General features: G+C 43.0%; 2 protein-coding genes across 2 annotated transcripts; both read left to right on the plus strand.

Moving 5' to 3' along the window:
* Window positions 1-845: 845 nt before the first annotated feature.
* On the plus strand, window positions 846-2,810 carry LOC115743808 (L-type lectin-domain containing receptor kinase IX.1-like). Its single transcript, XM_030678783.2, has one exon. The coding sequence runs from the start codon at window positions 846-848 to the stop codon at window positions 2,808-2,810; it is 1,965 nt and encodes a 654-aa protein (XP_030534643.2).
* A 4,429-nt stretch (window positions 2,811-7,239) lies between these two features.
* LOC125315065 (L-type lectin-domain containing receptor kinase IX.1-like) lies at window positions 7,240-10,850 on the plus strand. The gene is made up of 2 exons (XM_048279008.1): window positions 7,240-7,244; window positions 8,771-10,850. Exon 2 carries the CDS (start codon window positions 8,788-8,790, stop codon window positions 10,753-10,755), a length of 1,968 nt encoding a protein of 655 aa, XP_048134965.1. The 5' UTR covers window positions 7,240-7,244; window positions 8,771-8,787; the 3' UTR covers window positions 10,756-10,850.
* The last annotated feature ends 1,246 nt before the right edge of the window (window positions 10,851-12,096 follow it).

The raw sequence follows: 12,096 nt of genomic DNA on the forward strand, positions 1-12,096 counted from the left end.
GGTTGACGGTGACGGGGCACCGACTGGCAAGCTATCAATGAGATGTAACAGGGACCGACGATGGCGACGCTTATTTAGCTCTATGATTCCAACCGATAGCATTTATATCGCTACATCTTAAGTCGTGTAGCCATCATCAATTGATTTCCAATCTCAGAGTACTGATGAATAGAAAAGAAAGACACTTATATCCCCCCAGTTCGTCCACGAAAATGTTTGGACATAAATTATCGTTAATAATGAAAAATTCTTTATTAATTAATTATTTGAAGCGATATACGCGATTATTTTTTTTAAAATATTATTCAAATCATTCTTTCCCGTGAAGCAAACGGAGTCTCAAAGATCATTAGACCGAGTCACTTTATTTAGGAAACCGATTTTTAGAAAGTTATTACACCAAAGAATTGGCATTTTGACCGTACAGCTTATACGTGCCTTTTGGGTTGTGCCTTTTGAGGTCTTTCCAATAAATTCTTATTGCAAGGACCAAAGAAACGGCATTCTAACCATTCAAGTGACGTGGTCCGCTCTGTATTGCTGAAATTTCCTACGTGTCCTTATTTTTTTGAATAAACAATCCGAAGTGTCTCGTTAGAGATGTCAATACTCGAGATAGAAATCCATAGAGCTGTTGGGAATGTGTGCACGCAGTCCACTCCAACATTTCCAGGAGAGGAGTACCACCACGCGGAGGAGAAAAGCCCAGAAGCAGAAGCCGTTGAACGAGTCAAAAGTTGGTTCCAGGAATTTGTGGTTCATTAAAAGGCACGCTCATCTCAAGCCAGTTGCATGGCACGATCCTCATCTTTAACAGTTGCAGAATACGCTTATTCACCACAACCATGTCTTGTTCTCTTCCTCTGTTCACTCTCTTCATCCTCTTCTCCCTCGTTTGCTGTCCTGTTATCCCCTTTGTCAGTTCTGTTTCCTTCAATGTAAGCAGCTTCGGCACGAATCTAAGCGACATACATTACCAAGGAGTTGCAAAGATTGTGTCTGGATCCGTTGTTCTCACGGAAGGCTTCTATCCCATCTGTCAAGGAGGCCTGGTGCAGTATTCCAAGCCCGTTGATATATGGGATCCTGTTACGAGGAAACAGGCAGATTTCTCTACTCGTTTCTCTTTCACCTGTGATGTTTTCAACTCCACTCAATATAGTGATGGCGTGGCCTTCTTTCTTGCTCCTGTTGGCTTCGTAATCCCCCCTAAATCGGCTGGTAGATACATAGGACTCTTCAATGGGAGCACGTATGATTCTGGGCCCCAGAACCAAATTGTGGCCGTCGAGTTCGATAGTTATGTGAACCCAGAATTTGATCCTGCGACGCAACACGTAGGAATCGACAGAAACTCGCTCTCATCACTCGTTACTGCCCGTTGGGATGCCGTCTCACACAACGCTAGTGTTACTCATGTTTTGGTGACCTATAATTCCACTAGCCAGAATCTTACTGTGTCCTGGTCGTTTGATGGTGAGCCAGTTTCTCTGCATAAGCAAGAGTCATCGCTTTCTTGCGCGATTAATCTTGCCCAAGTTCTTCCTTCATCAGTAGCAATTGGAATCTCAGCTGCAACAGGCCTATATCCAACGAGACACAGCATCAACTCATGGGAATTTACTTCAAACTTGGACGTCGTGCATCCCCCATCGTTGCATACATCAAGAAAGGAGGTAAACTCTAAGATGTATAAGATGATAACATTCATCACTGTTCCCATAGCATGTCTCTTGCTGGTTATTTCAGCAGGGTCTTGCTTATTCGTGATCAAGAAGAGGAAAAAATACGAGTTTCGACCTCTGACTGGCATGGACAAAGAGATAGTACCATTGCCGGTGAAATTCTCTTATCAAGAGTTGCTTGTTGCTACAAATGGCTTCGCAAGTGATCGACGACTAGGCCAAGGAGGGTCCAGCCAAGTTTATAAAGGATTTTTGAACCGTTTAGACCGCCTAGTCGCCGTCAAAAGAATCTTTGCAAAATCCAAACATTCAGAGGAGGTCTTCACCAACGAAGTCAAGATACTAAGCCGCATGATACACCGAAATCTGGTGCAATTCATTGGATGGTGCCGAGAGGAAGGCGAGTTTTTGCTTGTTTATGAATATATGCCTAATGGTAGCCTCGACAATCATCTCTTTGGAACTCGAAAAAGTCTTCCATGGGATGTGAGGTACAAGATCGCTTCAGGGCTTGCGCTAGCCCTCAACTATCTTCATGAAGATCTAGAGCAGTGTGTTCTCCATAGAGATATAAAAGCAGCAAACATATTACTCGACACGAACTTCAACACTAAGCTCGGAGACTTTGGAGTGGCTAAGCTTGTTGACCCCCGGTTCAGGACACAAACGACGGACGTGGTAGGGACGTATGGTTACCTGGCGCCAGAATACTTGAGTGATGGTAAGGTTACTAAAGAATCCGACATGTTCAGCTTCGGGGTCGTGGCTCTAGAAATCGCATGCGGAAGGAGGACCTTTCGGGAAGGAGAATTTTACGTTTCGCTACGCAAGTGGGTTTGGCAGCTTTACCTTGCTGGAAACATGCTTGAAGCAGCGGACGAGACATTGGGTTCGAGTTTCGACAGAAAGGAAATGGAATGCTTGATGATGCTGGGACTGTGGTGCGTCCATCCAGACCCGAAGAGAAGACCGAAAGCAGGAAAAGTTATCAGATATCTTCAGCAAGAAGCCTCAGTGCCCGATCTTCCACCTGGCACATTCGAGCCTCCCACTTCATATCAGCCATCAGCAAAAGGAGCAGTATCGTCTTCTACTGAAGAATTCAGTTCCTTTTCAGCAAGATAGATCATCGCGCCTAAAGCCATTTTGACTTTTCGAGAAATAAAATCGACCTTGTGACAGACAATTTGTGATCAATCGACCTACTCTCGCTGAGAATGCAATTCTAGCCATAATCGTGTCTTGTTCTATTTCATTTTGCGCTGGCATAATCTCTTTCTCCCTCGTCTGCTGTCTTGATATTCTCTTTTTCAATTCTCTTTTCTTTGTTGAAATATATCTCGAGTGTAAGCCCATCGAACGAAATCCAGGCCAATAAAATATGTGAACTCGATTACGTGCGATCACAATTGTGAGCAGAATAGCTGTCCTCTTGTCCTTTTCATTTAATGAGGGGGTTGGCGTGTATGAAGGAGGAAGAAGACTTACGAGCGGGCACTTGCTTCTCTCCTTCATTATTGCATGCACATTGCATGCCGTGAAAAATGGAGGGCGTCCAGAGATGTGTCTTGTGGGCGCAGTTGTTGCCATTTATTGAGTCCTTTTTTTTTTTTTTTGTCTTGTTCTTTCTCTTATAAAAGAGAGTGGGAGACGTCCAACAAAGAGTGCGCCCAGTTCATTCTTGAGGGCTTACTTATTGTAATTATTTCCGTTAGTGATTTAGCCGGTTAAATTCTTGCGAGCAAAACTTGTATAATTCTTCGAGTGAGATTTCATTAGAAATTGTGTGGGGCTAAATATTGAGTGAGTTATTGAGTATAATTAGAGGCTAGAAAATATCGAGAGTGTGTTTGAGTGTTCGAGTGATTGTAACCTCATTGTATCGCTTGTTCCTACAGTGGGATTCATTCATACTCTCTCTGTGGACGTAGGTTCCCAAATTTGGATCGAATTGTTGCGCGAAAGCTAGCGATCGAACATAAATAGACAGCACGAGAAAATAAATCGGACATTAAATGTACGTGGTTCGGTAGTAAAGACCTACGTCCACGGGGAGAGCAGGAACGAATTTCACTATACATCAAGCGATACACGGAGGTTACAAACCACACTCGAGTCACTCAAACACTCTCAGCATTTCTCAAATCTCAATCACATCCAATAATGCACACAGAGTTTTAGCTCATAATTTCTCGCGAAATAATCTCTCAATCTTACAAAGAAATTACACAAATCTAATCTCAAGATTTAATTAGCTGGAATACTGAAGTTATTGACGCAATTCCACGAGGACGTCCACTGCCAAGCACTCGTAGAAACGGCGCTTCAGAACTAATATCTACGTATTCATCAACAACGGCATCCTCCAAGCACTCACGTGAAGTGGTGCTGCAATTTCTTCGTTAAAAGCATCCCTTGACACATGAGCAAATATATATATCCTGGACTTCTTGGATGACGTCGACCTGAAGCCTACTAAAATTCGGTCATCAATCCATGTAGAGAAAACTCCGAATCTTTTATGCCCTTTCGTTATTTCTCTGACCCATTGTTTTTGACCAAGTCCAAGTCCAACTCACCAAAAGGAGTAACCGAACCGAATTCTGCCCTTGCTCAATTTCGGACGTGCGCAGGATATCTGAATATCTATCTTTCTTTTAATTTTACGAACGAGATATACTTATTTTTTAAATTTAGATTTTTGCTTCGAGCTCAAACTCGAGACACATTTTCAACACCAACCATGTAACTCCGGTGTCCGATTTGGTTTCCTTTTTTCCGACTATTTTACCGATTCGCTTGCCCCTTTATTCACAACACCTTCAATACAAGTAGATTTGATGTGAATCTGACCAACTCACTATATGAAGGAGTCGTAACAACTGTGTCTGGATCCGTCATTCTTACCGAACGCCTCACTCCGTCAAACTTTCGAGTAGGCCACATCCAGCATACCAAATCCATTGCTTTTTTTTTTCTTGCTCCCGTTGGCTTCTCAATCCTACCCAACTCGGCTGGTGGATAACTAGGATTCTTTAAAGTGAGCACGGTTGACGATGGATCACGGAACCAAATCGTGCTTGTCGAGCTCAACTTAACTCAGAATTTGACCCTTTAAATAGTAACTCGGTCGAGCCACTTGTTTCCGCTCGTTGGGAAGTTGGATCTCCCAACGGAGGTGTTGCTAATGTTATGGTGACCTATAATTCTTCTGGCATGAGTCTTCGTGTGTTCTGGCTGTTTGGTAGTGAGCCGGTTTCTCCGGAAAAGCAAAAATCCTCGCTTTCTTGCCAGATTGATCTTGCTAAAGTTTCTCCCGAATCTGTAGCAACTGGAGCCTCAGCTTGTTATGGCCAATTGGGGAGAGACACAGCATCAATTCATGGGAGTTTGCTTCAAACTTGGACGTTGTGCCTCTCAGATATATAGGTTGGTAGCACTTGAGGGAGTTATTTACAGAAATTGTCCAATCGATCCTAGATTTATTTTACGGATGGCAGTTCAGTCCTAAATCTTCGAAGTGTGTTTTGCATTTCTCGGTCATGCCAGAAGAAGCTACTCTAGTTCTCACATCTGTCGCTCCACTCCTGCCTCTTCAGCAGGCAGCAAAAATCAGCGTATATATAATCTCCAGGACCGATTATTTATTGATCACAGAAATGTTGCTATAAACATTGCCAGAAACAAATATTCAATACACCATTCAAGCAGATTACAAAGTGATTGTTTACAGTTCGTGCTTACAAAGCATGCGCTAACATGGCTAGTGACTTGCAACTCCTTTCAGTCGCAAAAGCTTTCGGTCTTATAGGTTCTCTCGTCGAAAGAATCGGACAAGTTTCTCGATTTGTCCTTCACATGCTTCCTTCCCTTTGACGCAGTCAATTAGTTGAAACAACTCGTGACGACTTGTGAACTGGATGGAAAGCTTGCTAGGATAAACATAAATTCAACCCAAATTTAAGCAAGAATGAGAGCAGGTCGTAAAGTCATGTTAAGAATCAGAATGGGTCAAGTTTAGGAAATAACGCCACTTCCAGAAAGACAAGAATGTAGCCCAAGAGGCCGAGGCTGACTATGGCACGCACGCAAGGGTCATTCTCTGTAATATTAAATTCGTAAATGCCTGTTTGCGCGACAAAAGAGTCCTTTTTCGACGAAGTATAATAAGTTCGTGGAGCTATTGGCGAGAAGACGAGCTAATTCAGAATGGCCGCGAAGACTAAGAAAGTCTTCCATGCAACGCCCGTTCATTGCAACAAAGTCTGCGTATATGATAAAAGTCCCTCTCAGAAGAGGCGCAAAGGTTTTCAGAGCGAACTATTTATGTGCTCAAGTTTCCCAAACGACGAATAGAGTCATGTTCTTTCCCTTCAAGCGAGGCTTTTGCTGCTCAATCAGTGATAAGACATCGGTTGCCCTTCACTATTGAGGCAGACTCAGCAACTTTGTCACATTTGGGGTAATCCATCTGCCTAATTCCATGTGCTGCCATTGGTACATTCAAACTCAGTCAAGCGGAAGGGCACTTCAATGACGATCGAAAGAGAACAATTAAAACTCGGGCCTTAATCGAAGTCCTTAATCATGTTTACCATGCACTTGGTGACTTGGACTGGGTCATTACGCTACTTTGACCGATTCGATTCGTCGTGCGCCGTCTCAACTTTTGACTTCCAGGTCTTGCGTACATGCAGTCGCGGGCCTGCAATATAACCTCAGATTTCTGCTTCATGTATGCTTCCCGTCCTTTGCGCGGTTGCTGCTTGTAAGGATCGAAGCACAATGTAGCAGACAGAAACAAGCGGCCAACAAAACTCGGGGGGAAAAAAATGGTTTGTCATAGTCGACCTTGACACGGCCGAAGACTTTTGAGACCTATTGGTCACATATATTTTCTCATTTTAAGACCTTTTTATCATGGAAAGATAGTGACAGAGTCCCTCCTTCAGGCGACCAGGGCACAGTAACATTGAGCTTCCCTGTTATGGCATTAGCATCCATGCGTAACTTATCTTGCAAATAAGTTAATGCGAAATTATTAGAGAAATCAACGAGAAACGATAAAGGACACGACATTTACGTGGTTCGATCCGAATGTCAGTATCTTTATTCACGGGGAATGCCAGCAAGAATAATCTATTATAATTGGAGAATCTAAGTTACAATCGCTCGTACTTTCGAGTGTTTTCTATACCTAAATTAAGACAAAAGCAAACCGCAAGTTCCAATTCAAATCGCGGCCAGAAGATCTCAACAAAACAACCCAAATCAACCCAAGAAGTCGTCGTTCTTCTGTGTGCGGCTTCTGTCCATCGAAAAAAAAATTAAACAAAACCCTTTGTTTACCTTTCCTCTTTTAACCCTCTTGACCCCGCGTGTATTACATATATTGTAGAAAACATGCCTTTCTTTTGTACGGTCAAGAGAACCCCCTGCACTGTGGACTTTGTATTATTGGTCTTCTATATTTCCGAAGGGACCATCCTGATTAATAAATCTTGGATAAATATCTTAAATAATCATGAGGAGTCTATCTACTTAAGAATCCGATCAATAGTTCCAATTCACGTTATCTGATTCGGGTCAATTTCCGTAAACAATTCAAGTCGAGACATGATTTAACATTCTCGAATATTAAATTTCCACACAATGGAATCATGTTAGACTTATGAGATTTTGTGAGACCACCGCCAACTTTTCTTAATTTCCATAAACGATTCATGTTAAACTTATGAGATTCCGTGGGACCACTACTCTATCATTTTCTCTCGTGCTTAGTCCGGTCTTTTGTCTAGCACTAGGCGTGGACATACTTAATTGGGGAGGCAAATGGAGCCTGCAAAAGAGAATCAGGTTGAGAAATCCGCTTCCCTTCCTATAGAAGAATCCCAAATATTGGATCCTAGCATGCCCTCCAAAGAGTTCATCCTGGACATTGCCATCGAAGCTAGGTATATTGAACGGAAGAGGTCTAACAATAAGAAACCAATGGAGACCAGAGCCCGAAGATCCCGTTCTGCACATCATTTTACTTCGCTTGTAATTGCCGTCTGAACAAAATTTGCAGCTTGAACTGTTCCATTGGCAGAATTACACCTTGCTTCAGATTTTGAAAAGATCATTACCATTGTCATAGCCGCTAGGTGTACATAAATGATTAAGAGCATCATTTGAGATTCAGCTCCTATACGTGCTCGGTCTAGTCGAATTTCTTTATACGAGTCCAAGCATTTAATGTGCTATATTTCAAGAAGATGTTTTATTACGAAGACATAAGGACGAACGACATGATCCGTAACTTAAAGAAGCTATATGGCCTACATAAAATTTCGGCTGGTCTCCTTCACAACTCTGCGTCTTGATGTCCACCATTGTCATAGTCTCTAGGCTTTATGAAGGAGAGGCAGTAGTCAAGGAACCTTCGCGGGTGACTAGGGATCGGTCAATTGTGACAGAGTTGATTGACGGTGATGGGGCACCGACCGGCAATCTATCAATGAGACGTAACGGGGCCCGATGATGACGGCGCTTATTTAGCTCTATGATTTTGACTGATAGCATTCCTATCTCTAAGTCTCAAGTTGTATAGCCATCATCAATTGATTTCCAATCTCAGAGTACTCATGAATAGAATAGAAGACACTTATATCCCCCAGTTCATCCACGAAAATGTTTGAGGCAATATAAGCGATTATTTTTTTTTTAAATATTCCTCAAATTATTCTTTCTTGCGAAACAAATGGAGTCTCAAAGACTATTAGACCGAGTCACTTTCTTTAATAAAGCAATTCGTGGAAAGTTATGACACCGAAGAAACGGCATTTTGACCATATATAGCTTATACGTGCCTTTTGGGTTGTGCCTTTTGAGGTCTTTCCAAGAAATTTGTTAATGCCAGGACCAACACTTAGATCTATTTAAATAAAGGGAGGAACAATGTCGGTAGCAGTACCATAAATTTGTTGGGACGCTCAATTTAGCATCATAGCTCTACTTTTAGGAATGTTTGGTTCATCCAAAAGCACACAATCTCGAACCAGTTTGAATGGTGCAAAACTCGTCTTTTAACAGGTAGCAGAAAGCAGTTCTCACCACGAACATGCCTTGCTCTCTTTCTCTGTTCAGTCTCTTCATCCTCTTCTCCCTCATCTGCGGTCCTGTTATCCCCTTCGTCGCTTCTCTTTCCTTTAATGTAAGTAGCTTCGACACTAGCCAAAGCGACATACTGTACGAAGGAGTCGCGAAAACAGTATCTGGATCAGTTGTTCTCACGGAAGGCTCCGTTCAGCCCACCTGTCAAGTAGGGCACGTGCGGTATGCCGAGCCCGTAGATATATGGGATTCTGTTACGGGGAAAGAAGCAGACTTCTCCACTCGTTTCTCTTTCACCATTGATATTCCCAACTGCACTCAATATGGTGATGGCCTGGCCTTCTTTCTTGCTCCTGTTGGCTTCGTGGTCCCCCCTAAATCGGCGGGTAGATTCCTAGGACTCTTCAGTGAGGACACGTATGATTCTCAGCCCCATAACCAAACTGTGGTCGTCGAGTTCGATAGTTGTGTGAACCAAGAATTTGATCCTCCGACGCAGCACATAGGAATCAACAGAAACTCGCTCTCATCACTCTGTTCTGCCCCTTGGGATGCTGGCTCACACAACGGTACTGTTACTAATGTTTTGGTGACCTATAATTCCACTAGCCACAATCTTACTGTGTCCTGGTCGTTTGATGGTGAGCCGGTTTCGCCACATAAGCCAGAGTCCTCGCTTTCTTGCGCGATTAATCTCGCCCAAGTTCTTCCTGAATCAGTAGCAATTGGATTCTCAGCTTCGACAGGCCCACATCCAGAGAGACACAGCATCAACTCATGGGAATTTACTTCAAACTTGGATGTCGTGCGTCCCCAATCGGCAGATACATCAAGAAAGGGGGTAAACTCTAAGATGTATAGGGTGATAACATTCATCACTGTTCCCGTAGCATGTCTCTTGCTGGTTATTTCAGCCGGTTCTTGCTTAATTATGATCAAGATGAGGAAAATACGCGAGTTTCGGGCTCTCACTCACTTTGACAAAGAAATAGCAGCATTGCCCCTGGAATTCTCTTATCAAGAATTGCTTGTTGCTACAAATGGCTTTGCGAATGATCAAAGACTAGGCCAAGGAGGGTCCAGCCAAGTTTATAAAGGATTTTTGAGCCGTTTGGATCGCCTAGTTGCCATCAAAAGAGTCTTTGCAGAATCCAAACATTCAGAGAAGGTCTTCACCAACGAAGTCAAGATACTAAGCCGCATGTTACACCGAAATCTGGTGCAATTCATTGGATGGTGTCAAGAGGAAGGTGAGTTTTTGCTTGTTTATGAATATATGCCTAATGGTAGCCTTGATAATCATCTCTTTGGAACTCGAAAATGTCTGCCATGGGATGTGAGGTACAAGATCGCTTCAGGGCTTGCGCAAGCCCTCAACTATCTTCATGAAGACCTAGAGCAGTGTGTTCTCCACAGAGATATAAAAGCCGCCAACATATTACTCGACACGAACTTCAACACTAAGCTTGGAGACTTTGGAGTGGCTAAGCTCGTTGACCCCCAGTTCAGGACACAAACGACGGACGTGGTAGGGACGTATGGTTACCTGGCGCCAGAATACTTGAGTGAAGGTAAGGTTACTAAAGAATCGGATATGTTCAGCTTTGGGGTCGTTGTTCTAGAAATCGTATGCGGCAGGAGGACCTATCAGGAAGGTGAATTTTACGTTCCGCTACGCAAGTGGGTTTTACAACTTTACCTTGCTGGAAACATGCTTGAAGCAGCGGATGAGACATTGGGTTCGAGTTTCGATAGGAAGGAATTGGAATGCTTGATTATGCTGGGACTGTGGTGCGTCCATCCAGATCCGAAGAGAAGACCAAAAGCAGGACAAGTCATCAGATTTCTTCGGCAAGAAGTCCCGGTGCCCGAGCTTCCAGTTGGCACATACGAGGCTCCCACTTCATATCAGCCATCAGCACAAAGAACAGAATCGTCTTCTATTGAAGAATTCAGTTCCAGTACAGCAAGATAGATCATGGCTGCTATAGCCAGTTTGAATTTTTTTGGAAATAAAATAGATGCTGTGACGGATTATTTATGGTCAATCGACCTACTCTTGTTTAGAAAGAATGTCTCTTGTCCAATGACTTTAGCAGAAACTGCAAAGGAGCGGTTGATCATACGTTTCGCCGTGTCTAAATCTTCCGCAAAAGCATACCTCATCTGTACAGTTGTAGAATATAATTATGACCATAACTGTGTCTTGTTATCTTTCATTTTGTGCTCGCACCATCTTTTACTGCGTCATCTCGTCTGCTGTCCTGCTATTCCGCTTATCAGTTCTCTTTCCTTCAATACAAGTAGCTTTCCCTTTTTTTCTTTTCTTGCTCCCGTTGGCTTCTCAATCCTGCCCAACTCGGCTGGTGGATAACTAGGATTCCTCAACGTGAGCACGGTTGATGACGGGCCACAGAACCAAATCAGGGTTGTCGAGCTCGACTTAACTAAGAATTGACCCTCAAATGCAGCACGTAGGAATCAACAGTAACTCCCTCGAGCCACTTGTTTACGCTCGTTGGGATGTTGGATCACCCAACGGCGGTGCTACTAATGTCATGGTGACCTATAATTCTACGAGCAAGAAATATTCGTGTGTTCAGGTCGTTTTGTTCATGGGAGAGTTTGCTTCAAACTTGGACGTTGTCCCTCTCAGATATTTAGGTTGATAGCACTTATTACTGTTCCACTTCCTGTAGCACATCTCTTTGCTGGTGGCTTCAGCAGGGTCTTATTCATGATCAAGATGAATGGAAAAAAAAAAAAAAAATTATGAGTTTCGTGCTCAGACTGACATTAACAAAGAGATAGGAGCATTGCCGCTGAAACCCTCTTTGCCAAAAGTTGCCTGCTGCTACAAAATGGGAAATATTGCTATTATTTTCTCCGTGTTACATCGTGTGGATTTCAGACTTTAAACTGGTTATCAACCTCCAATGTCAATTTCAAATCAAGTCCGAGAAGGTTTAGGTCTCCTTATCCCGATAGCAGAAGCACGTCACACTTTTCCACTTCATTGGTAGGGGGAGTTAATTTGGGGAATTGGTCCAATCGATTCTAGAGTTGTTTTACGGATGACAGTTCAGTCCCAGACTTTTCATTTTTTTGCCAATTTAGCCCTAAAACTTTATTCGAAATACCATTGTAGTTGTTTCGATCAATTTTTGTTGGAAATCATTGGTGCGACGTTGTGCAACGTAAGGCGGTCGGCGATAAATAGACCGTCACCTTAGTGGTTTCTAGCGAAAATCGACTGGAAGAACTACATTGGAGTAACGCACTCATTAGTAGCATTATTTTTCCATCTTCAAAATAG

Source organism: Rhodamnia argentea, chromosome 5, assembly GCF_020921035.1.
Source record: "Rhodamnia argentea isolate NSW1041297 chromosome 5, ASM2092103v1, whole genome shotgun sequence".
Taxonomy (NCBI): Eukaryota; Viridiplantae; Streptophyta; class Magnoliopsida; order Myrtales; family Myrtaceae; genus Rhodamnia; species Rhodamnia argentea.

Coding starts and splice junctions, on each gene's coding strand:
- LOC115743808 (XM_030678783.2), top strand. CDS start 846: ATGTCTTGTTCTCTTCCTCTGTTCACTCTCTTCATCCTCTTCTCCCTC.
- LOC125315065 (XM_048279008.1), top strand. CDS start 8,788: ATGCCTTGCTCTCTTTCTCTGTTCAGTCTCTTCATCCTCTTCTCCCTC.